At 41.8% G+C, this 26,522-nt stretch overlaps 2 protein-coding genes across 2 annotated transcripts in view; both read left to right on the plus strand.

Moving 5' to 3' along the window:
• Positions 1–8,439, plus strand: part of XPO4 (exportin 4) — an 81,165-nt gene extending 72,726 nt beyond the window's left edge. The window contains exon 24 of the mRNA XM_035326359.1: positions 132–8,439. Coding sequence (XP_035182250.1) covers positions 132–329 — 198 coding nt within the window. The 3' untranslated portion in view covers positions 330–8,439. The remainder of the gene's footprint in view (positions 1–131) is intronic.
• Positions 8,440–11,392: 2,953 nt separating this feature from the next.
• Positions 11,393–21,475, plus strand: EEF1AKMT1 (EEF1A lysine methyltransferase 1). The gene is made up of 5 exons (XM_035326480.1): positions 11,393–11,455; positions 16,724–16,877; positions 17,732–17,814; positions 18,478–18,758; positions 19,654–21,475. The coding sequence occupies exons 2-5, from the start codon at positions 16,728–16,730 to the stop codon at positions 19,779–19,781; spliced, it is 642 nt and encodes a 213-aa protein (XP_035182371.1). The 5' UTR covers positions 11,393–11,455; positions 16,724–16,727; the 3' UTR covers positions 19,782–21,475.
• The last annotated feature ends 5,047 nt before the right edge of the window (positions 21,476–26,522 follow it).

Here is a 26,522-nt window from a genome sequence, read left to right on the forward strand (position 1 = left end):
ACTGAGAGTTTTCTCTCAGAGCCTTAAATTCTGGATTTTGTCCTGATGAGAGAAGCTGTATATATTGTGTGTGTGTGGTTTTTTTTGTTTGTTTGTTTTTAAAGTTAATAGGACTTGTGTTTATTTAACAGGCTGAATATTCAGAGCTAGTTGAAACATTGCTATCAACTCAACAAGATCCAGTAATTTACCAGCGATTAGCAGATGCCTTCAACAAGCTTACTGCAAGCAGCACTCCTCCTACACTGGACCGTAAGCAGAAGATGGCCTTCTTAAAGAGTTTAGAAGAATTTATGGCAAATGTTGGTGGACTTCTCTGTGTAAAATAAACAACAAAACTCTATGCCTAATTTAGACCCTTTCTGCAAAATGCACTGAGAAATGCTGAATGCTGACTAAATCTTGTACCTGTCTCTGGGTTCTTTGCAGCCATCTCAGATTCTAGAGAGCCTGGAAGTTAGAACATAACACAGCGGAATACGAGAGGTCAACTTTGAATCAGCTTCTGCTATTATGTGTTAGCTGCAATCTGTCATCCTTGTGTGTGGGAGAGAATGAACAGAATTTGAAATGAATTTTTTTCCATATATGTGCAAACAGATATGGGCACAATGAAAAATAAATTCAGTGCCTTTTCCCCCCACTGGTTTAAAATGAGTGGCCAGATAAACGCGCAGATTTCTTTTCTACCCAGAATCATGTTAGATAGAGTTTTATGCAGACGCATAAAAAGCTCTAAACAGTTTCACTAATTTTAAGCTTTATTTTTTCCTCTCTAAAGTTTGAGTTTTGTGTTCCAATGGGGAAAAAAAAATAACCAAATGGTATTTTAACTCGTGTTTAGTTTTGTTTTTCTATATCAACCTGACATTGCGTGTTTTTGGTAATGCAGGTTTTTACATTATGTTCTGCTGCCTAAAGTTCAGACGAAAGAAGGTGTATATTTTTGTTCCCCTAGAAATGAACTTTAGGAACTGTAGCCATTTCATTGCCTTAATTTAAAAGAAAAAAAAGGTTCATATACTTAAGAAATTTAAGGCAAGATTTGACTCGTCAGTGTTGGTTTAGGATGTTGGCGTTAAGCTGCTGTGTGCCTGTTGCAGCCCTTCCTGTTGACACGTGTCATTTTGGAACTGAGTGTCTAACGCAAGGTTCACGTGTAGTTTTACTTTCAGTATCTGTTCAGATTCATATCCAGGTTGCACGCAACTGCAATGTATTTCTACACTGAACTGTTTGCTTAAGCAATAACAACTCAAGAGGTGTATATTCCTGACTTACAATCATTTTAAAGTTGGGGCATTAGCTAAAACAATTATACTAGAACAGGGGCATCAAACCCTTTCACTCAAGGGCCACGCTTACTTGACTCCAGTCAAGAAAGGTAACAGGGAGGTGTAGTGCTATGGGGGTTTGGTTTTTTTGCTGAATCTAGCTCCACTTCTACAGAGCCATCCCAGCTGCTCTGCTCTTGCTCATTCTTTTCATATCAGCACTTTAGCTATTACAACAGCACAGAACAGTGCCCTGAGTATAGTGGACCAACAAGGGAGAGTAGCACACGAAACAAAAGCAAGGCCTATTTCATCTCCCATCATGCACCAGAGAAAACTGAAGCAAACACAAATGTTGCATGCCTACTAAAACATCTTTTGTGGAAATACATGGAGGCAGAAGTTGGCCCTTTTGTTGAAGACCTCTGTTAGATTATGCTGTTGAATGTTTCCCATGCGTTTTTTAAATTTATATGAAATGTACAGTATACACCTTTCCGTGGCTTTGTATAGCATCATGTTTGCAACTCTGTGCCATTCTGCAGCTGTTCATCTCAGAATTAGTCACAATAGCCAGACTTTTAAAAAGATCTGTAGTACTGTGCTATAAGTGATCTAAGACTTTTTTTATTTCTCAGTTAAACCCATACCTCTCTGAAACATGGATCCACAAGGCTAAAAAAGCCACCTCTTCGTTATATTTCTCTCTTAATTTATGCGAATGAGCAGATTTACACATGAAGAAGTGACCATAAAACTTGTTAGGTAATGTACCTTCCCAACTAGTATTTTATTTCTAAGGTAGTTCACATCGTTTTTTAGAACAGGAGTATTGCACTCGTTTTTTTTCCCCTGAAGCTCTAGTTAGTGCATTTCTTCAAAAAAATATCTTGCCTGTGCTCTTGGAGAAATGATAACGATCCCAGCAGATCGATCTCTTTTACCTTGTTTAGATCTTTGCTATTTTTCTGAAACTGCTCCTGGAGTTTCTCTGGGTTCGTACATTACATTGGGCAGCAGTTCTGAAACCTTGTTTTGTGTTTTTTTGTTGTTGTTGTTGTTGTTCTTGTTTTTAAATGAAGGGCAGTAAAGCCTGGGAACAGAAGCAGCTGTAAGAGCTGCTGGTTTGTCATGATGCTGTCAAATATCTAGCCCAGAGTCTTCAAAGAGATCGTGGCAAATACCTTCAACTTCTTTGGAGCTGACTGAGTAACTTGTAAGTTCAGTCATCGCTTCCTCTATCGCTAGATCTGCCACTGACACTTTTTTAATCCTAAAGCTGGCTCAATATTTAAAATCATTTATTAACTTCAAAATTTTGAAATTCTCTCGAGGATTATAATTGATAAATGGGAGTACAAATTGAGATGGTACTCAGAACAAAGCAATGTGCATACCCATTACTTTTCTAATCAGGCCCATTGCATTGTAACAAGCACTGGCACACAGCATATTTTGTCTATCAAAACTTGTTAAAGTATGAACATTACTTTCAAAGACAAGTTTTGAAGATTGTTTAAAACTTTCTTTTGCCCTTCTATTTAAAATCAATGTTATTTTTAAAGGGAAACTGTCCTAGTAGGGGGGTTGTGTAATTTTTCTGCTTAATGCTGTGCTAAACAGCATTCTTTCTTGCTTTTAATTCTTTTCTTCCATTCTCGTGCGTTCAGCGTGGATCTTTCCGTGCCATTTTATGTTTCTTTCACAGCAGATGCAATAATGTCTCTACTTGGTGACATCCATGAAATTGTTGAAAAGATTTCTGGGAAGAAGTTTTCCTAATTCATACTCCTGCTGGCTAGGTGGCTGCTTCTACCTAATCTTTTGGCTTATATATCCCTTCCCAAACCAAAACAAACAAAAACTCCCCCTCCCAAACAAATCTTTGTTGATCTTCTACACATTCAGTTGCTGTAAATCTAGACACAAAAGCTCATTCAAGTCCCCAGGAAAGGCACATAGACCATTTTCAGTAGACCCTGAGAGCTGACTTCAAATAACTGTTCTGAAATGTTGATAGCAACACTGCATTGATTTCTCCATTCACCGTGCAAAGTGAATAATGGTTTCAAAAAGGCACCTGTTTCTTGAAAGGGGAAAAAAAAAACAAACGGAATTATAAATACTGCATGATGGAATTGTAACAAATATTATTTGTCTAGCCACAACGTTCTCTTTGCTAAAGCAGATTATTGCTCCAGTGTTTGCATTCCGACAGTAGAAAGCAAGTAGCTTCTTTCCCATTTCTCCAGCCCCTTCCCCTATCATAATAGCTATTTCTAATGCTGGTGGAATAATTTTCTGTTGTTCAGCCTTTAAGTTTTGTTGCTGGCTAGCATGACCATCTGCTTGGTTCATGAAATTCAAGACTTTGAAAGCACAGATACACGTGGGCAGGGAGAAGTGGACTGCATTAAACTTCCACTTTCACGTGCGTTACGCCTTAACTATCTTCGCTGAGTTACCACGTGAATCTGCCACATCCTATTGCTCAGAAGTTTGTGTTTCACTGTTCAGTGATAAAGGGCTCACTGTTTTCCTCAGGAACGAGAAACTTGTTTTCTCAGCATGTCCAAATCCTGCAAGTTGAAAGAGAGGGGTTTGAATCGCAGTCATCTCGTGGTTAGTGCGTAGCACTTGCTAAAGCCCCAGTGTTTACCTGGGTAAATCCCTTTGTATTTAAGCCATGTAGTTCTAGAAAAAAGCTTGCTCAGAACAGTCAGTTCCATTTAAAATGTAATCCCTTAAGAGGTGATGTAAATTCTAATTTGTGACCTGTAAAAAACTATTCAGAGATACAATTGCAGCATTTCTTTTATAAAACACTTCAAGTAATTTCAGTTGAATAATTACGTAAGAAGGGGTGTTCTTTATGGAAGTAGCTTGATGAATATAAGCGCAGGAGTAGGAGCCAGGCTCCTCTAATTTTGTATCAGTTTTTCCACTGGGTCCTCCGTGGCCATTGGCAAGTCGCTAAATGCGTGTCTTTGTAAAAATAGTCATAATACCTACCTACCTCACAGGGATGTTGTGAGGATTAGCTTATGCCTATAAAATGCATTGAGGATCTGAAATGCTCTGTAAATATTAAATATTTTACTGTTAGTTTTGTGAGGTGTAAGATTTACTGTGATGAAAACAGAAGACTGATAATGATAAAACAGTAGAGGCAGCAACAGACCAGTATTCCACGAGAATGGGAATTACTGCAGTACAGAAATGCTTTCTGTACGTTGCAGCTGCTTCAGTCACAGCCAGTTAAAGTGGTGGTTTCTTCTTCAGTAAGACGTGATTCCCCACCATGGTGCCTCAGTTGTGGTCTAAATAGAAAGAGAACGGTCATTAGGTATTTGGGCTTTGGTGCCTCTACTTGTGACAAGTGCTGCTTGTGGTGGTAGGTTTTTTTTGCCTTTTTTTTTTTTCTTTTCTTTTAGGCTTTTCTGCAATGAACAAACACCTCTCATTTCTCCCATGCCTCTACTAGTCAGTCAAGTTCTGCTCAGTACAACTAAAGCCTAGTGGCATCAATTGAGACATAAAGAGCTGGCCCCCCAAAACCTTTACATTTGTTTTTAGTAGGAGTAGATCATGTCCTTGTGGTAAATGAGATTAATGCTTCCTAGCACTAATCATGAAGCAAATGCTGATTTGCTCTAGAGCCTTAAGCTCTCGCCTGTCTTAAAAAATAAAATGGAGAGGGGAAAAAAAAAAAAAGCAATATGAGGTTTATTGGTGCCCTAGCAACTGAGAAATAAGGTATTCCTGCCTTCTGTTCTCCTCAGTGAGTTAAAGCAGGTTCTGCTTTTCTATTTCTTCCCTTTTCCTGTCCTGCCTTTCATGCTCTTCTAAGCCATTCTTACAAGATTGGGAAGACCCTTCCCACCTCATATGAAAGATACCACCCATGCCATTTATTTTCCAGTCTATTACAGCTTGATACTTGAAATTGATTTTAAGAAGCAAACAGACTTTCTAATAGCATTCCTCAGCACACTTCAGTCTCCCCTTGAACTACCCTAGATTTTATAATTAGGAAAAATAAGATTATCCTCCTTTACTTGTTCCCTTTGTGCAAAATGAGGAATCTCCATGCAGTGAACATGCAGCTTTAAGGCAATAAATGCTCGTACTGCTGTCAGTCAAATGTGTAAATATTTTAAATGTATAATTCAGTACTATGTTGAGTTTATATATTAAAAAAAAAAAAAGCAGGGATTGAAGTGCTAGTTAATTTCAAGTATTGTTTTACCTGTACAGTTGAAGATATGAAGTTGCATAAAAATATTTCACAGTTTTATTGCAATAAATCTTGGGAAGTGGCTCTGTAATCATCAAGCCTTATCACAACTGAATTTTCAATTTTGAAATGAACACTTTCTGTATTTTTAAGATCCATAAGCAGGAGGAGGATAAAATTGTTTTCCACTAAAGACTTTTATTTTGGTTTGGCCATGTGTGATTTGTGTGTATTCTTGTTTGTTTTTCTCAAATCCCACCTGTGATGAATCCCTGAAATAACATTTGTTACGCCTCCTTATGGTGGGAACAAACCCAGTTATGAAAACTCAGGCTAATGATTGTGCTCTCTGGATATGCGAATTAACGGTAATTTGGTTAAAGTAGATGGGGTGACTTTAGATTTATATCAGCATTTAATGCATGAGTTTGCCCATCAGCAGAAGAAAACATGATCAGGTGTGTAACAGGAGAATCTCACGCTGGAGCACCAGAGTGAGCTACCAGAAATGGCTGTGAATATATATAATCAAATTACTCTCATTTCCATCCTCAAAAAAAAAACAAACAAAAAAACCTGATGGTGGCGTTTCAGGTCACTGTTACCGGGTGTTTGTGAACCCAGAAGCAGTACTGATTTCTGGGTCTTGAATTTTTGTGCAGATTTAATCTAAACCGCGTATGATTAACTGGCACAGAAATGTTCTCCAAGCTTGTAATTGGTTCTCATGTACATTTCATCCAACAGGATCTCACTTTATGTATTAGGGAAAAGTTTGGTTAAAAGCAGCAGTTCCTAATGTGCTATAATGTAACTACATTTGGAAGAGCTACAGCTATTTTGTTCCCCTCTTACTTTCATTCATTCACAACTTTAGAAACAAAACAAAACACAAATCCTGAAAGTAAAACTACGCTACAGCAGTGGTGGTGACAGCTTGCTATACGCCTTGGCTCTGTGTCTCACTAAAATTTTACTGGTTTCGAAAGTAAAATTCTTGCAACAAGGTATTTATATTGGCCTGGTTTCATTCAGTGAATGTTTTGGTAAAGGACGGAAACCCTAAGGTAATTTTGAGCACAACCCTGAATATAGCTTGGCAAGACTGAAAACAGCAGCGTATCCAAGAGCCTTGCGTGTAGAAAATTGAAGTACTATACCTTAAATATGAGGTTTGGAATAAACTTGAATGATTTGGGTACAAAAACCTTTATTCACATTTGTTTCTGTAAGTGTATGCAAAACCCGCTAATTTTGCCTTGAATTTCCATTTGCTTCAGTTGTATGTGGTGAAGTTAGTGTTTGGGGGTTTTGGCATTTGGGGTTTTTCCTCCACTGATTGCTGTTTATTATAAGAAAGGAGTAGGAAACCTCAGTGTTCCGAGTGGGGCTTGGCAGATCAGCAAAGGAGGAGGTCTGACATGAACTGGAAGGGGGGCAGGAGGAGAAGAAAGCAATAGGTTTGTGTCCTTGCTGTGGCAAATAAAAATCAAGCTGATCTGTAAGAAGAAAGAAGAAAACCCCACTCAGAATTTGGTAACTGGCCTCATCCTGATGAGGATTAGTAAATGCTGCCATTTCATCAGCAGGTTTTTTGGTTTTAAAGAGAGTGCTGTTTTGGAGTTGTATGAAACATGACACAACCAGTGTGAGGTTCATTAATTAAATAATAAATTTTTTCTTACCTTGGGAATCATTCCAGGCAAATCGTCATCTCCAAAAAGCACTGCAGGTACCCGCTGTGGCTGACGTGTAACTGCTGTTCTTTCTCCTTCTATCTGAGTCTCATGGAGCAACTATTTTCACCTTAACATCTGTCAGATGTTACCGAATTTGGGTTTTCTGGTCCCATGTTGTCTTCTGAAGAAGGCAGCAGCTTGGTGTGTGATATGCTTCCTTTTTTCTTCCCCTTGGTGTCTGGCCTACTGTTCACTGCTGTGAAGGAGTGCGTTTGATTTGCTTTAACTTTTTGCTGTGGACGCTACACTTGGGGTTTGTGGTGTATTCAAGCCGCTTCCAATCCGTCCCTGTGTGTGCTGTTTACCAAATGAAAGTCATCGCTAGACTCGAACGAGTATTGATATGAAAGTTCCGTTCATAACTTGGTTTAATAAGTTGTCAGGACGTTGGCTTTAATTTTAGCGCTGCACCAGTACTTCTGGCAGTCTTTTGTTCGTTCAAGTGATTGCTGAAACTCAGAGAAAACCAAAACCAAAAGCCCACCACCACGCTTTGGAGTCCTTAGGAAGATCACTGACATCCTCTCCCAAGACCAACACTGCTTTGGGGAAGGCATGCGTTCTTCTGCCATTTTAAGGAAAGACTGTTCCTAAGTACTTTTTGCCTGCTTTTAGGCTGTTATGCACTTTCATGATTTCTTAACAAACTACTGTTAAAAAATGTACTGTAACATGGGTTTTGATAAGCGCACATGTATTTAAACATTTCGCTCAGCCTCAGGAAAGCTGGAAAAATTAGATACCTGTTTTGTATCTTGGTTAAAATGTTTGTTACCTACATCATTTAAGATGGCCAGCTAATGTCTAGATCCTATGAGTGTGACTGTATTTAAGATACCAGAATGGTCTGTAGAAGGAGGACAGTTTAATTTTAACCTGGGGACTGGGAAAATGGTGTCCTCTTATTTTTCTTAGACATATATATGGTCTGAACTGGAGTTTCAAAAGCAAAAACAGTGATAAACCCCATTTGCTGTTCAGGAAAAAAAAATAACGTTTTCTTTCGTAACACTAGCTTATTTCTGTTTTCTTCCTTCTCCTTAAAAGTGTGTGTGAAATAAGTACAGAGGTATGTGTAGGAAAAACTGTGTAAAACCTGCTGCTGTACATAATGTTTGCTACTTGACTGCGTTTTCTGTTCCACTTTAATTTTACTGGTTTTGCTAAATATATTTTATATATTTTCCTTCCTGCTTCTTGTGATGGCAGAGTGATTACATCTTTGGGGGGGGGAAAGCAAAAGCAAACACGAGAAGGCTCTGGCCACAAAATTCCATCAAGTTTCTTTGTTAGTACGTGTCTTGTGCATTTATTTATTTATTTTTGAGGTAGAGAGCTGCATAAATTGGGGGCAGTATGGCATAGCAAAATCAATGGATGTTAAAATGTACAAAAGTATAGACACTGGCAATTCTGTTTCAGGTTTTTTTTTTTGTTTGTTTGTTTGTTTTTGTTTTTTAATGACTTCTAAAATCCATTTAGAATATCAATATTGTTAGACTTCCCCTGGTGGTTTGTGTTGAGGTCTGTAGCCCTCTTTGTGGTCCCTGAACTTGCAAATGATCCACAAAGCCTGACAAAAGTCGTCATGATCCTGTGCCACTGCAGTATTTCTAAGGTTTGCATCTCCGTTACAAAAAGAGTTGGGAGTCCATAAATTGTTTGAGGGTGAAAACTACTTCCTACTGCACTTAAATTTAGAAGCTTTCAGTCACTCTCTGAAAGGCTGGCTAGTAACCCGTACTCCTGTGTGCCCCATGTGCAGGGGAAGCTGCGATGCACGTGGCTCACAGAGCTACCCCACTGGGCTCTAAGGCACCTTTTACCTGCATCTGTAGTAGAACAATTCAGTGTTGAAACAATAAGCTTTTCTTAAACAGACGAGATGTTGCAGGTTGTTCTGTAAAATGAATATTTCTATTATTTCTCATCTTCAGAAGTAGGGTTATATTGACGTTCACTAGAAGTAATCCTCGTATGGTTAAGTATTGCCTGATTGGTTGCCTTCCATATGAAATGTGGTTTGCCATTCCTAAAAATGTCAAAGCTTGGGGGAAAAAAGCTACTAAGAATTTTTTTAGACTTAAATAGTGGCAACAGCAAAGACTACAATTGGAATTTAATAGTCTATTTTCATATGAAGTAATGAGATTTAACTAATATTCTCTCATGGCTACAGAAAGAATCAAAAGCATAGACTTTCATCAGTAAAGAAAAATATGCAATTGATAAAATTAGAAAAACCCAGACATGGAAACATGAAAGCCTTATGAATAGTGAGTTGCTATTACTTTCCTGGGAGGGACTGTATTTTTAAAAACTGTTTGATGCTCTGTTTCTGAGCTGCTCCAACACAGAGCAGTAGCAAATGCATTAGTAAGGCAGAAGTGGTCCACATCATCAGATTGAAGTCTTAGAGATGCCCTTGGCACTGCTGTATTTCAAGGAGACGTATGGGTCTGTGACAAAGGACATAGTGTAGGTAGCTTAACTTGAAGCACCTTCCTACAAAAAGGAATTAAGAAACAATAAAACGTAATAATAAGAAATTTCTTGCAGGGTTCATGTTACAAGTGTTCCCATATTTATGGTTGGTTTGCCCTCGCATCCCCAAAGAAGCTGCGCTGCAAGACATAACTTGCTTTCCTTTCTACCGGGTCAGTCCAGCTTCTCCTGTGCTTTCCTGCTACTACATCCTTGTAAGGGATTTGAGCAGTGTTGAGCTGTGTATTTGCTGCCAAATAGTACCTGGTATCACAGACTAACTGATGATGTCCTCCCTGTCCCCTGAGCCCCGCATGTGCCCTTACGTGATCTCTGTAACCCTTCTGCACAGAAGGATCACTAGGCACAGGGGGGACTGTTGCTCCAGGAAATCTGGACTCACTGTATGCGTCTGCCCAATCTCCTCTGTCCTTTTGTTCTTCAGTCTTACTTATCAGCCCTGTGTGTGACTCTTTTTCACACAAAATGCTTCACAAACTTGCATGGAATGGGTAAATGACATTTAGGTGTCATTTCTCTCTAGGATCTGAGCCTGGTTCCTTGCTGCGTGCGGTGGTGTTACACAGATGTCAGGTAACTGTCGCAGTGCAGCGACGTGTGGAAGTTTTTGTTGTTTTAAATTACTGCGGCGGTGGTAACGCAGATGGATACGGGTGCGCTCCGTGCGGGACAATCTTTGATGCTGGAATGAAGACCTCGTTGGGCGGGACCTTTCAAAGCAGACAAGGGGTAATGCACTGTTCAGGCTATGTTCAGGCTACTTAGAAGTTGACCTTCAAAAAAGAAATGAATGAGCCCACAGTTGCCTACTGCTGTGAAAAACGCTGTTTCTAAATGGAAGACAGTGAGGTAGTAGGTACGGGGGTCCCAGGGAAAAAGTGTTTATAGGACAGTCACAGAGCAACTCTGAAACAAGAAAGCTAATGTTGTGAAAATGCTTTTAACAAATTAACATGGCAAGACCTGACTTTGTAGAGAACAACAAAGAAATGAAAGATAGTGCTGAGGAAGTTTTTGTTTTCAGGCACTGAAAGGAGATGACCAGAAATGCCAGAAAGCACATCATGTCTGCACAAAGAAGGTTGTAGAGAAGTAAGTTTCTATGCCCAAATGGAAAGATACAGTGAATTGATTCAAATGAGGAACACACTTTTAAAATTGCTGTTTTATGGAACTGTTAAACAGCTTAAATTCTGTCTGTGTGCAAGAAAGGGAGCCCTAGAGCAGTATTTCAGGTAACTGGACATCGTAAAAGAACATCAGGAAACCTGCAAAAATTGAACTTAACTGATTATTCTGTACCAGTCTTCACTACACTCTCTTTGCAGATTTTTTATTTTTATTTCAGTCAGGTGCCTGTGATTAGTCGTGAAAGGACTATTAGACTGTTCTAAAGCCTCTTGAACCACCGGGGGGTTAACATGCCTGGGGAACGACAGCAAAGAGCCGCGGGGCGATGTCTGAGGCCAGGACTGAGCGCTGTAAGCCTAAAACCCGTTTTTTGTTTGTTTGTTTGTTTTTTTGGGGGGGGAGGGGGGGGCGATGGGGAGGGCGTTAAACGGGCGGGTGGGGCCGCGGCGCCCGTACCGCCCGGGGACGGTTGGCAGCCCTCAGCAAGGGCGGGAACTGGGGGAGGGCCCCGGTAGGGCTGCGCGCGGCGCTGGGGCGGGGCCTGCGTGCGCGGAGGGATCTGGCGGCCGGTGAGTGGGCCTTGCCGGCACCATGCTGCGAAACAAGGGTCGCGGTGCTCGTCCGCGGGCCTCCCCGCCACCGTGATGGCGGGCGGGCGGGCTGGGCAGGGATGGGGGGGAGCTTCGTGTGGCGGGGCTGCGCCTCCCGGGGGGGGGTTGTGAGGGGGCGCGGGCCTGGGGGTGCCAGCCCCGATGCCGTGCGGTAATGGGGAGGGAGAGGGGGAGGAGGCAGTCTCTTTTCAGTTGTGCCCAGTGAGACGACGAGAGGCAGCGGGAAGCCCAGGAGGTTCCGACTGGATGTGAGGGGGCGCTTCTGTACTGTGAGGTGACAGAGCACTGGGACAGGCTGCCCAGAGAGGCTGTGGGGTCTCCTTCTCCGGAGATATCCAAACCCCGCCTGGATGCCATCCTGTGCAACGTGCTCTAGGTGATCCTGCTTGGCAGAGGGTTGGACTGGGAGATCTCCAGAGGTCCCTTCCCACCTCGGCCAGTCTGTGAGGGCTCCTTACTCAGGAGCCAGTCGTTAGCATGAACACATAGGAGGGTAACTGGTTCTGTGTCTGACCTGCTCTCCTCTATTTCCCAAAATCAGATGATGCTCATGGAAAAGCAAGTGGATTGGGCTTGGATGTATCATGCTTCCCTTCTCCTTCCAGTGGCCACCCGGCCCCCAGCCCTTGCTTTTTGAATCCTAAGGGGTCTCTGTACTGAGCGACCCTCTGCACCCCTCACCTCTGAGCTCTCCAGCCTTGCCTCAAGGTGCTGCCAAGTATCGCTATCCGCTGTGCCCTGAGAGAGGGTTCTGCGGCTTTGCTGTGCCTTGTGCTGGGCAGCACCTTGCTGTCTTGGTGAACCTTGCTCTTGAGGCCACACTTGTTGCCTGCCAGTTCTTGCCTTGGAAAACACAGCAGTAGGTCTGTGCCCGCAATGTTCATGCCTCTTAGGGTTACAGGCTCTGCCAGTCCCTTCTCAAGTTAGTTCTCATGCATACTCCCCTGCATAAGCTATTTTTCCAGGTCCTTTTCAATTTCTTCACAAATTCTGCTCAATCGCATTCTCATTATAAACCATTCTTACTCAGGCAGGAGACTGCTTTACGTTTGTGTGCAGGTTTGTCAGGTCTGCTTTTCTGATGTTCCCCGAATTGGCATCCCCTTCAGGGGCTGGATTGTTGTATGGCACCTGGGCCCCAAAACTCCACAGCTGACTGCAGGGAAGCGAGTGGCTGCTTGAGGTTTGAGAAGGTTTTGTCTGCATTAGGAAGACTCTACAAAACAGATGTACATATGGCCAAGCCTTTTTCAGTTTCTCCTAGCTAGACCACACTAGCTAGCAAGGGGGATTTTTGTGTCTAAGTTACTTTGGACTGATGTACTTGATACATTTTGTCCTGTTAGTTGTTCTGGTGAAGGCGCATTTGGCAATGCTCAGGTAACTTGCCAGACACTTGAGCAAAAGCTGAGCTCTCACTCAGCTGCTTCTTGGATTTAAAGACCTGAATAACTGTTTCCAACAGGGGAGATCCTTTCTCTGTTGTGTTTTGCTGTGTTTGGGACAGGATCCCCCCAAACCCACTTGTGATTTAGAGTTCCTGTTTGGCCACCTGCCTGTCACTGGAGACATGGGACTTGTGTCCTTGTGCGTGTTAAGTGGCTGGGGGTTGAAAAGGGTGCAGTAACTTCGTGTTTCTATGGTGGTGAGGCCTGGCCCAGCCTTCTCATAACATTTCAGTCCCCCTGGTCAGGACTTCTTGTTCACCCTCAGGCAGCGATTGCTCCTCCAGGAGCTCCATGTGGTGGCACAGCATTGTCCAGGTCCTCCTGGTATCTGTCACAAACACCACCGATGACCAGCTGTTTGTCTCAAACACTGACGTGGGTAGCTTGGGAGAAACACTACTATTTTACTCGGCTGCACACTATCTGTTTGGAGATCTAAGCTGCTCTAGAATAAAGTATTTTCTGAAGTTGCATGTGCACTTATATTCTTGGTAAGAGGTCTAAGGGGCTAAGGAAGCATCCAGCTGCATTTTCTGTAGTTATGGGGTGAGCAGTGGTGCACGGGCATGCAGCCTCACCTTGCCTCAGCGAACCCAGTGACTGCATTCCCACCCTTCTGTGCGCAGGGGCACGGTTACACTGGCACACAGCAGCTGCACTGTGCTCCAAGAACGCTCCTTTCCAGGTGACCTCAGCTTCATAGGTATGGATGGACCAAAGGTACCAGGGTGCAGGAAGACTGTGAAAGACTGAAGGAATTATTGAGTTAGTTTTTCCATTCTAACAAGTTCTTTCTAACTTGTTATTTATTTATTTTTCTCTATTTTAGGACTTGGCTAGATAAAATTAGGGTTTTCCTACACGAGAGCTGGAAATGAGTGTTAAACCGTACAGTGTTCCTATGTAGACAAGGCACTGGGGTCTTCAGTGCTGTTTCCACTTGCTATTATTACCTCTTTCTTGTTTTGTTTTTCTGTTTTCTTTGAAGAGCTTTCACGCAGTAGTGCCGACATTTCCTGGATGTTTGTCTGCTGGTCAGAGCCAGACTCAGCTGTGCACGGAGCAGGGGACTGAGGAGGCTGCAGGCACCTTCCCCCTTCATCCCGCCCGCTGCACGGTGCGAGCCGTAGGTTGTACGGTGCAGTTGTACTCACTTTTCTCATTTGCTGGGTAGATCAGCCCCTTCAGAGGCCAGTAGCGTTCAGATCTATCCCATGAACACAATCCTGCTTATTTATGCTCCTCTCTGTCCACAGGTGCTTAACCCCTTTTTTTTCCTGCTGTCCTTTAGGTGACCTTTAACTTCACCATAAGTCTTACTTCTCCAACCTCTTGGAGATCTTATTCCTTATTGTTTTGCTTTTTAATTAGGTGCAAATGCTGCCCTCTTACTATTAAGTCCAAAACTTAAAAGAAGACTTAGCACACTGCTAGTTTTAAACTTGGTGTTCCTACACGAAGTGCTAGAGGCGCCCTGTGTTTCTCTGCTTCCTCCCATCCTCCCCAAAACTTTGAGGGTTGTTTTTGGGCTTGGGAGCGGTGTACCTTCTGGGAGGGCTACAGGGAGGTTTCAAGTAGTACAACTTTCTACTCACTTGAGGCCAAAGGAATTTACAAGTCTTGTTCACATCAACTCACTTACTTTAATAGCTTTCTAATGTACTTCATGTGCAAGAAAACGTCTTCTTGCTGATGACTTAAGTCAGTTATATGTAGACAATGTACATATGTTCAGAAAAAGGGTTTGGTTTCTGACATGTTCTTAATAGATGTACCTAATGATTTTTCTACCATATGTTCTGAGTTACCTTTCCTTGCAGCCTCGCAGTTAATTGCTGCTTGGTTCCTAAAGCTTTAATTTACAAACCAAAAGGAACACTATGAAAAAGGAGCTAAAATAGCATTTATAGAAAAAGGATGCCTGTGGTTGTATTCCTTCCCATCCACTGAAACAATGGATAATGGCTTCATCAGCAATTTTATCTGCGAGGATTTCATTTCACAGGCATAGATTTAATCCTTGCAAATGCCTCTATGGGTTCATTGAATGTAAAATCAAAAAGGTTTTGACTTAAGAACTGCAAGTTTGCATCAGTTTCGGTTTCTCAGTGTCAAAGCCTAGACATGTGCTTGCCTTAGGGATAACAGCAAACCAGATTACTGCATCTATGATACACTTAATAAAAAAGAGAGTAACAGAATCATAGAATCTTAGAATCATTAAGGTTGGAAAAGACCTTTAAGATCATCTGGTCCATGAAGAGTAGTTTTAAACTTGTAACATCTGTCCCAGCAAAAAGGGTTCTTGTACAGGGCCTAAAATGGACGTTAGCATTGCGAATTGTTAGAAACTCTATTCTTGTGAACTTGTGGTAATTTTATTAGGAAACTGCTTTAATAATATGACATTTAATAATATAAATAATAAAGCATTTGTGTTTCATTCACCAAGAACAAACTAAGCTGTTTTGCCCCCTGACTCCAGGAGCCCCTCCTGCACAAGGCCTTCAGGCTTGGAGGGATGGAGGGATGCTGGGCAGGAGCCAGGAGCTTCGAGGCATGTTGGCATGCACCGTGTCGCTGGGACGGCAGAGTGAATATTCCAGTGAATAGCGATGGGTTATCTCACAGCAGCAGACTAATGGCACTGTTTTTCAGTCAGCAGGGAGAGACAGATTTAGGAAGTATCCGGGAAGCGCTGCAGGAGGGAGCAGAAGGGGAGGAGGTCGTGAGTTCTGGAGTCCTCCTTATAATGAGGAGCACAGAGACAGGAACAAACGTAAGCAGCTGTACCTCACACTGAGGTTTTTTTAGCTTTCCATGTTACGTATGGTTCAGGTGGCACATGTTTCTGTGTGGCCTCCACCAGACACGGATGGAAGGAAGGAGGGCGCACACCCATTCCGAGCCCTGTTGAAGTCGTTGGACATGAATGAATTCTTAGAAGAGATGCAGAAAAAGCTGGTTTCCTGAGAGAACAATCTTGGATTTCCAAGTTTTCTCCTGTGCTTTTCACATGCTTGATTTCTGCAGTTGTCACCTTCGCTCCACGAGGTGGCACCGTCTCTTCTGGGAAGGACTCACAGGCTTGGGCTGCTGCCTGGCGGTGCGCGGCCGAGGGGTGCAGCGGGTGCCCAGCTCTGAGATCCCTGCAAACAGCTGCTCTTGGCATCTAGTGCACACCGTGCCCTTTGGGTTCGAGCTGTGCCCGAGTTCTCACATGTAAAATACACAAATTGTCAGTCACTTAGCGTTACCTTAGGAAAACATCTTCTTGAGCGTCTTGTCTGCTGAAGGTTTCTGGCATACGGGCCTCATTTTGTGGTGTGAGAGGTGAAGCCAGGTGATGCTGATCCTAGAACAAGAGTTTACTTCTTTTTGAGTCAGTACTGTGTGCCTCTTCAGCATGGCAAGAAATGATCAGTAGCTATCATTACGTCTCAGAGGGGAGGGAATAATTTCTACAGTATTTGCAAAATCCACTATAGCTTTTTCCTGCAAGCTGAAACAGAAGTGGTGTATGGATGCAGGGTATAACAAACCATAACGACAATATCCCTGTAAGAATACAGGCCATGTCTGTGTCATACAGCAAGGGACCAGTTCCTGAATTCTCTCTGGAAAAGCTATATGTTTTTCTCTTGTTCAGAGGCTTTCCTCATTAGCTATTAGATTAAACCTGCGAAGTCAGGCAATGTTGCTTTACCTTGGGAGAGTGGGCCGTTATTAAAAGCTTCCACTATTGAAAATGTTTTTTTTTCCTCTGGTTGATGTCTAGAAAAATGGATGATGATGATGATGACGTTCCCCAGCTTTCAGCCCAGACGTTGGCTGCCCTCCAGGAGTTCTATTTGGAACAGCAGCAGAGGGAGGGCACGAAGACCTCCCAAGGGTTTAATCAATATTCTGTTGGCTCAATAGAAGAAAACTGGGTAAGAAACTGAACTTAGTGAATGAAGCACAGTGAGCATTACGGAGGAACAGCCCTCACCAGGTTTCTTTTGTGGATAGTAATAAAATGAAAAGGGGAACACTTAAGATGTTCCTAGAGTGGCAAAATGATTTATGGACAATAACACTGCAAGCTTATTTGCCTTAATATTAAATCAGGGTAATTACATGCACAGAAGGAATAAAGCTGCCAACAGAAGCCTCTGTGCCTTCTGGAAACTTTTAACTCCAGCCTGGCATGTGAGGGCAGTGAAGACTCTTCCCTCAGTTTGAGGCAACACAGTGTAATGAGGCTGAATGTTCTTTCCTTTCACATTGTATTTCTTTTTGTGTTTGTTTAGTTGGTTTTGTGGGTGGCTGCCTTGCTGCATTTTTTCTTCTAACAGACTGACTTTGGATTTGTCTCTGGGTTCCTTTTTTTTTCCTCTTTCTGTTTCATATCTCTTCCGATTTAGTACTTCTATCCTTTATTGCCTTCTATACTGTCACTTTTCAACTTTTTTCCTTTCCCACTGAAGTAACTCAATTTAAGAGTATGCAAATACTGTACATCTGCATATTGGGTTTGAGCTAACCTTCTCAGTGATTTTGCATTACTTGGTTTTCCTGATACCATAGCAAGTGCTATGGAAGCACACAGTGTAAGCAAGCTACCTGCTGTCTCTCATTGGTTTACGGAAGTAAAAAGACTCTCAGAAAAATTGTCACCTGTGTAGTTTGTGAACTGAGAACTTGCTGTGGATTTTGGTTTTCTTCTAATAGGACTCACAACACCTAACTGAACATAGCACAGTCAGAAGTTTTGATGTTTATCATTGTGTGTTATTTTTCTCAGCAACTGAGCCAGTTTTGGTACAGCGATGAAACTGCATCGTGCCTGGCTAATGAAGCGATTGTGGCAGCTGGAAAAGGTGGCAGGTAGGTTTTAATGTCAGTTTTGTAGATTTGTCACGGCTTTTCTGTAATTATTTCATTTATGCAGGGACAGCGTGCAGTTTAATTCATTACTCTTTGTACCTCAGCATTTGGTGGAGCTGCAGCAGAAATGCCCGTGCCATTATTTAGCTAGGTAATAGTTCGTACTGAACTCACTGTTTAGTGTTTCACTGAATGCTGTAGCCTCTGCCTTGCCAAAGTTTATTATAAATCTTTCTTTTTTATTTCTGTTAATGAGAAATATAATGAGCTCCAGAGTGTATTAATGATTTCTAATTCTTTCCTCTGTTTTTATATATTTCTGCAGAACAGATGGAAAAACTTGTTTTTCCTCCTATTTCTGTAAGGATTATTTTTCAATTTTAACTTAAAATTTCAATATATTTCCTTGTTATAAAATAAGCTTTTCGCTGTAGTTAAGGTCTCTGTATGGCATGGAATGGCCTGAATATTCAAAGCCCCATTCTTTGATTTTTACAAAGTAATTATTTCTTAGATTTAAGGACGAATAGCTTACATTTTCTGGGGCAAATGCTTAAAATGTTTTCCCAAAGCAGCCCTGAGAACTTGTGGAATTGTCTTTGTTGCAGTTATTTCTTTGTTGCCTTTTAAAATCAGTATTCTAAGTTGTTGTCTATCTTTCAGGATAGCCTGTGTTAGTGCACCCAGTGTGTATCAGAAACTGAAGGAACGGGATGACAAGGATTTTTCAGTGGTTATTCTGGAGTACGACAGAAGGTTTTCTGTATATGGAGAAGAATTTATCTTCTATGATTACAACAACCCTTTGAACTTACCAGAAAACCTCCTGCCACACAGTTTTGACATTGTAATAGCAGATCCGCCCTATCTGTCTGAGGAGTGTCTTCAAAAAACTGCAGAGACCATAAAATACTTAACAAAAGGAAAGATTCTGCTTTGTACAGGTATCATTAATAAAATATTTAGGTCACTGTTAAGCATCTTTCTTTTTCCTCTCAAGAGACTAACTTACTCAAGTGAGAAAAATACTAACTCGGTATTTCTAATTTATGTAAGTGGTTCTAGGACTGTGCATCCTGACGGGGGTAATGTTTTACTGGAATACTTCAGTTCAACCTTTATTTTTCATTCTTCATTATTCATTAGCCCTGGTGGTTCTTAAAGCTGTAATCTTATTACAAGACATCTGAAAACATCCAAGTAACTTTTGCAAAAAACAAAGGAAAAAACCATGCATGCATACAATTCTGGGCAGTCAACCAAGTAGGCAAAATAGAGAAAAATGAAAATAGTATGCGGCCGTAGAAAGCCTACTTCTTTGTTTAATTGTGAATGGCAGCTATGCACAAGGACAGTTCTCAGATTTTTTTTTTCTCTGAAATGGATAGGTGGTCCTTCAGTTTACAAAGTCTGACAAATACTGCTCAAGAAAATGATTTCTCAGTGTGTAGCTATAAATATCACGCTGTGGTTTATTTAAATAGAGGAGTATATGTAATCTGTTTGCATTTCCCGTGGCTCCCCACCATGTAATTCTTTGGCATGTAGCAAGAAGATTGAGTCCAAATTTCTGTTTTTTATAAAGGGGGCACCGATCTTACCCTCTACCTATTTTTATGAAACTTTTATGACTTTCATTTCCTTGGAGCTTCTTCAGTTCTTTCAGGTTTAGATTTCGCAATAACTCCAGTTGTCAGAGGGCTGAAGGTGTAGCTGCTTTAAGCCTTGCTCCCTCAAAAGAACCTGGTTCTCTGCATTCGCATTTGTGAGGAGCTAACCAAAAAGTCCAAACATTCTGTTGCAGTGTTTCTCACCAAATACTAATTATTTTTGCTGCAGGTGCAATCATGGAGGATCAGGCAGCAAAGCATCTTGGTGTGAAGATATGCAAGTTTATTCCAAAACACTCTCGAAATTTAGCTAATGAATTTCGATGTTACGTGAACTATGCTTCTGGACTGGATTGATTCTCACAAGAAGATCTGTAACTTTTTCACTCAACTTCCTTTGTATGTTTTTCTCAGTGACTCCACGTTTCTTCATGCTGAAACTTTCAGCTCCAACGGATATTTTCTGGGCTAAATTTAATCAACACAGGGTGATAGTCTCTCTTGGTGTAAGCATTTGCAAATATTGTGTGTTTTTATCTTACCTGGTAGGTAAATGGGGACCAAACAATGTAGGTGCTGCGCAATGGGAACTTCTGTGTTACAGTTTCATTCCAACCAGCAGTTTTTACCATTCAGGGACTTTTCAGTGACATCTCTGAAGTGATTTTAGCTGGTTGACTTGTAACACCACACAAGTGCTTTCCTCACAGACATCAGAATTGTCATCTGCATCATATTTGATGACTTAGTAGCTAGTGGATGATTGAAAGAGCATGATCATTGGTCTCCTTCCACCTTTGAGAGATGTTTGTTCTCAACATGTTGTGTGTTTTCAGATTCATTGGCCAGCAGGCTAATATTTTTATAAAGGATAACTAAAGAGAAAGCAGTTCTCCTTCTGGGGAGGCCTCTCCAGTTGCTTTTAATAATAATCAGAACTACTTAAGAGCTGCCAAGTAAGACCTACTATCTGTTACTGTTGCCAGACTGGCTTTTTATAAAAAATTGGTGGTTGTTTCACCTTTTCTAAAGCTTTGTCACAAACCCAAGCTTTCTTTTTGTAAAAGATAAGATCTATTTTGTCATCAATTATCACCATATAAACTTGTGTGTGTATGTGTGCTGTACTTGAACAAAGTAGTGTTTAACATCTGTTTGCAGAAGTGCAATGCATTTATTTTGTGATACAGAATAAACATAAGCAACAAAAACAACCTTTTAAAAGCAAAAAAAAACAACAAAAAAAAACAAGTAGACCCTTTAATTTCCTAGCTAAGCTAAATCCAAAGGTTGGTATAAACTTGATGCCTTCATGAAGAAAGCACACTATGGATTTCCCCACTAGAAAGAGCTTTTCTTTCATTAGGAATCCTCTGCATTAGTCAGGTGAAATCACCCTAAAATAGGAGGTAATTAATAAAACGCCAGAAATCAGCTTGTGCTTACATTAGTGCTTCAGGCTGTGTTCATGGGTTCTCACTTTGTTACCCTTGCTGCTGGCTATGAGATCCTGCTTCTGTAGTAATGTGACCTGCACGTGTTCATTACCTCTTGAATCATAATGGCTCTGATTCAACGCAGTACCTACGTTTTAATTGATTTCACTACCAAGTTAAAGATGATGTACGCGTATGTCCAGTTTGTAGTTTCAAGAACAGCCTTTTTTTCCCAAATACCCATTTTTGTCTTTGCCTCCTGTTCCTCAGAGAGAAGCACAGTAGTGGAATGGAACCATATTAGAAGTTGTTGGATCTTATAAGGCTACTGAGGTATACCATAATGTATTGATAAACTCCTATTGTTTCTAACAGGCAAATTTAAATTTTATATGCAAGGGTTTGGCTGTATTTCAAGCAATTTCAATCACAATAGGCGATGCATTAGAAAAACTTCCCTTTGGGATAGGAGGGATTTTTGATAACTGGAATTTTTAAAGCTAATTTTCTCTAACTTCTTGGCTACACTGCTGATACATTTTTGGGTGAAAGCTGATTCTTAAATTGCAAGGCACTCAACAGTTTTTATCAGTTATAAATACACAGATCATATGTCCTTGTCTTCTTGTCTTTCTATACCATATTTATATATTGGGATCATGTAAAAGGCTAACAGAAATGCTTCATCTACAAAATGAAGAACCTAGAAGAAGTATTAAGAAATTTATTTTGTGGTTGAGATAAACCTAATTACACTTTAGAGGCAAGAGTTCTAATAATGTAGAGCTCATAGTCACGTTTCTGTGCATTTGTCCTCTTTGGATGCAGATTTTCCCATCTGATAGAGTAAATAGTCATGAGCAGAAATAACATAGATGTTACATAAACCTCTTGGAGCACTCGGAGAATCAAACTTCCTGAGCTGGACCCCAAGCTTGTTCATAAATACCCTTCCAAGCCACTCTTGCTCTCCTCTCTGCTTTCATAGACATGTTCACTCCCTAAGAGTTTTCCCTCCTCACTTTTTTTGCCTGTGCCTCCCCCCTTTATAGTGTTCCTGAGTTTTGTGGTACCAGTTTTTCTTTCACAGGCGTTGGTTTCCATCAGGTGACTGGTAACAGACACTGTTAAGGAAAGCGTAGAGGAAGAGCACACAGGTAAAACAGAGAGCCGAGGCAGGTCCAAGTCACTGCATGCCTGTGGCCGATACTGTCCTGCCGTTCAAACCAGAAGGCATCCTTGCTGTTGGGTCCACCAAAGCCCGGATTCCCCCTGAGCATTACTGCCTGCAGGTGACATCCAGCTGGGGTTATTAGTCGTGTTCCAGGAGCCCGAGCCATTGCTGTTGGGTGGCCAGTTTCAAAATAAGAAACAATGTTAAATGCATAGGCATGGGCACAAATCCCAGTTGGAGGAGCTGGTTTGTGTTTGTTTCCACAAATGCCTTACACACCAGGCAGATGGAAACAATGCAATGTGAAGCGCCTCCTGAAACTTATTTTTAACTGCATAGAGGCTTCAGATGGGACAGGTACGGTACGGCTGCCAGAACTGGCGATACTCTGCCCACCTAAATTAGAACGTGCTGTTCAAATACAAGCTTCACATATGTTGCTGCTTTGCTGGTAATGTCCTGCAGTTGTCTGCTTCCTTTTGCTAAAGCTGCGTTGTTGGGCTCTCTACAACAGAACTGAAAGATAATTTTGCCAACTTCATCAGAGACCCATTACTTTTCTTAAAAACGTACCACGTTGAGTTGTACCAAGAAACTCAGTTCACCAAGAAAGTAACTGCTGCTCTCACACGTTGGTCAGGCTGCTTTGAAAAGAGGCACTGTGAAGACGCATGATTATGAAGATGAGGGAACACGTACAGTCTTGTAGATGCGCTCAACAGAGCAGCCCGTTGTCCACCGGCTTCCCCCTTAGAAGGCTGGGGAGCTCGGGCAGCTGCCCAAGCAGAGCCTGACTGGTGGCATTCACACAGCCTTCGTCAGCGAGAGGATGTAAGCTGGTTTTGTCCTTTCCGAGGAAGTAGCTGTGTTCCTGAGGCTGCAAGTCACAAAAATCCATGGTGAATTTGTACTTTGTGCCAGCTCTAAGACATAATACGTAACAGCAAAACATCTTTTCTGTACCATGATTATAAAAAAAGATCTTCAGCATCAAGTAATGAGTGGATGGCTTTACTGTGGCTCTTTTGGGGACTGCCCTTCTCTTGGAGCAGCCTGTGGTGAAGTTTTCATTATGATGCCACTCTTCCAGAGGCGTTTATGACTGCGGAGGCGCGCGTTGTTCTGACGCGCTGCAGCCGTGCAGCAGCAGGACATCTCAGCGCCATGCAGGCACGGGTGTCCGTACAAAGGTGACACTCGGCAAGGGAAACCCGGCATCGTGCGCACGGGCTGATGGCTGCAGGTGGAGGAGCAGATCCCACAGCTGCCCATGTCTCCCCCGAGAGGTGGGGCACTTTGAGAAATGTCATTGTAGGAAATCCAAGGTACTTTCGTTAAGCTCTGATCTGCATTTCCCATTAGAGTTGCTGCTGTGTTGGGTGTCACACAGCTGGCCAGGCTCCGTACAGCACGGCTGCCTTCCCCCCTCTGCCCATGCCACTGCACAGGGCAAGGGGAACAACCTCCTCTAGCTGCATCTCTACGTGTTTTGCAGCCTCCTTAGAAAGAAGTGCCACAAAACCAAGTGGTAGCTGATGCCACCCAGCAGAAATGTGTAGCTCTCCAGGTAGCTACGGTTAATCTGCTGCTTAATCCCAGAGAAATTAACAGGCATTTATGCTTTCTGGGTGCATGTAATAGCCTTTTTTCCCTTTTCCCCTTGCTGCCAGTGATTTCGTGTTTGCTTGCAGCTGTAGGCCACTGCCTGCTCACATGAACACCTCCACGTAAGGACAGGCCTTTAAACCAAAGCTGGCATCACAGGATTTCCTCAACCTTCCTGCGTGATACACATTTTCAATGTAACTTAAGTGATACTACAGAGAAGAAAAGTTCTTTACGGAGGATATTGTTCCATGTTTTGTGGCTCCTAATGTATTCCAGGGACAACCTCATTGAAGGAAAAGATTTTCCTGGCACAACAAAAAATTTCTCAAATCAGCCGCAGCTGCCAGATAGTTTCAGCTTTGAATTGTTTGCATTTATTGGGTCTGGAGCTGGTTCAATGAGGCATTTCATGTCTGCCTTGTGTCAACAGTTTGTGAGCCTTGAAGCAACTCCAATGAACTTCCCTCCCCCCGTGCAAATTAAAGGCAAGGCTACGGCAGCTGTAACCGGAGGGCTAGAAGCTGGAAAATGTCACACCGCAGTTGAAGTCAACCTGATATAAATCCATGGTGTGATGATATCTTAAAAAAAAAAAAAAAAAAAAAAAAAAAAAAAAGGAAAAAAAATCCAAACAAACGCAAACAGCATTTAATACTCGAACTTTTCCACATGAGTAATGTGGAGGGGGTTATAATGGAAGGGTGTTATGAAGGTTAACAAATGTTTGCATGGCTAATCGCTTTCGATGTGAAGTATGAAGAAACAGTTGTTCACTAACAAATTATTATCAAACAGTTGCTCACGCTGAAACATAAACACAGCTTTTAAGAGCCATCTAATGGGAGAGCTGGACCAGGAAGCAAATTGGCTCAGCCGAAGTGTTTGTCACAGAAGTGAATGAAGATTAAAAAGGGAAAACGGTTCCTAAGTGGAATAGCATGGAGGTGCCTGCGACCATAGGAAGCTTTCTGCACTTGTTGCATACGAAGAGAAGGAGGTCGCCAACATACATAATCTATTGATCCGCTGAGGTTTTGCAGTTCCCTAATACTTTCCTTTCAGTCATCCAATTCCTGGAGCTTTATGTAAGCTAAAGCATCTGTTTTTCTGGATTGGCAGAACCAGTTGTGTTCCATTTACCTGCTCCTAGCCCAGCATTCCCAGGAACTCCCAGAACATGCTCTGGTTACTTGGAAAACCTCAAACTGATTCCGTAATTTATGCCTGCAGGACAGAGTGTTACAACAAAAAGTGAGATTTTTTTTTTTCCTTTTTTTTTTTTTCCTTTTTCCTTCTCAATACCACACAAATAAATGCATGTACGCTCCTTAAGCTAGAAGTTGAGCATTTACTAAGTGTTAAGTGTTGAGGGCTGTATGGTTTGGGGTCCTTTTGTTGTTGCTGTGGGGCTTTATTATATTTTACAGTGAATTCATATGCTGGGGAGTCTGAAGATCTGATTTCACCCTGTCTGAAGTGTGAGCGTGAAGAGAAAACACTACATCACTACATAACAGTGAAACCTTAAGGAACTGGGACTGCTGAAGCATCATCTAATGCAGCGTTTCTCTGGCCGTGCTTCCCTTTTGAGGCCCTCTGTCTTTGATTAGCGTTTCCCTTTTCTCAGAGGGTGAGAAGTCCTTCCACATTAGGAGGACGGAAAAGTGGCTGTAATAGCTGCAAGTATTTACATTCTCTGGGGAACAGGTAACTACCTTTAATTGCCGGCAGCAGCTAGGCAATTAGCTGCTCTCTGAGTAGTGTAAACACTTTGTGACCTCCTTTGAACCTTTCTTTGAGCATCCCTTTGAGCTAGAAGCATCCCGGTTTGAGGAGACACAGAGCTTGTGAAAAAAATATCTGCAAAGAAACACAGTTATAGATGTCAATCTGACATTGTGATGGGACTTTTCCTTTTATTGGTTTCTGGAGCTCTTAAAGTTGTTTTAAGCTTTGTAAGAAGCTAGACAGATCGCACTATGAAAATACTGTTATGCTGTACTGAGTCATAAGGGGCACAGTCAGTAATTACATACCAAGACAAGAAGTTGTCATATGATTTTAATTCTCTATTAACTTGTTAGTTCTGTTCGGCTTGTATTCTTTCCATTCTTCACCCAATGACAGCCCAAAGGAATGAGTGTGCCACTGTGTAGATCTGGGACTTCCTCCATGTGAACTAAGCCCGATTTGGAGATTCTCAATGTCGCAAATACCTTGGCACATGCAGTGTTTATTCTGTTTTGCGATGACATTGCAGTCACGATCATTCAACTGTTAAAAGACACTCTCTGCTGTTCATTCTGGGATTTATCAACTTTGGTGATTGCAGCTCCCTTAGCAGTGGTGGTCATGCAGAGTATGCCTGGCTATTCCTGATTATTGTTCCCTCAACTAAGTCAGCCTTTGGACCCTCACTCTGGAAACATGTGTGTTTTTTTTTGTATCGAGGGTTTGCAGTTAGGTCTTTCCCCCAAGTTCCTGTAGGCTGCAGAGATGGAAGACTGAGTGTTTTTGAAGGTGATTGTCTGCTACTTGTAGCCTAGGGAAAAACGAGCAGCACTAATGGTATAAATCGTTTGGATTTAACAAGTTTGGATTGTCTGGACTCACCTCAATGACCTCTGTACCATCTAAAAGTGAAGCATGTGGACTGTTTACTCATCTGTAGGTATGTGAATGAAGCCTACCCTTTGTACTTGTTTTTTTAATGGAGAATTTCCTCTCCTAACATGAAAAACGTTTTGGCCTTTCAACTTCACAGAACACAATTTTATCACAACAACCAGCAAGCAGTTAATGGTGAATGAAATGTAATACAGAACTCTTGGGATCCAAGGTGTTAGGTTTTTTTTTTTTTTTTTTTTTTTTTTTTTTTTT

This window comes from Oxyura jamaicensis, chromosome 1 (genome assembly GCF_011077185.1).
Source record: "Oxyura jamaicensis isolate SHBP4307 breed ruddy duck chromosome 1, BPBGC_Ojam_1.0, whole genome shotgun sequence".
NCBI lineage: Eukaryota > Metazoa > Chordata > Aves > Anseriformes > Anatidae > Oxyura > Oxyura jamaicensis.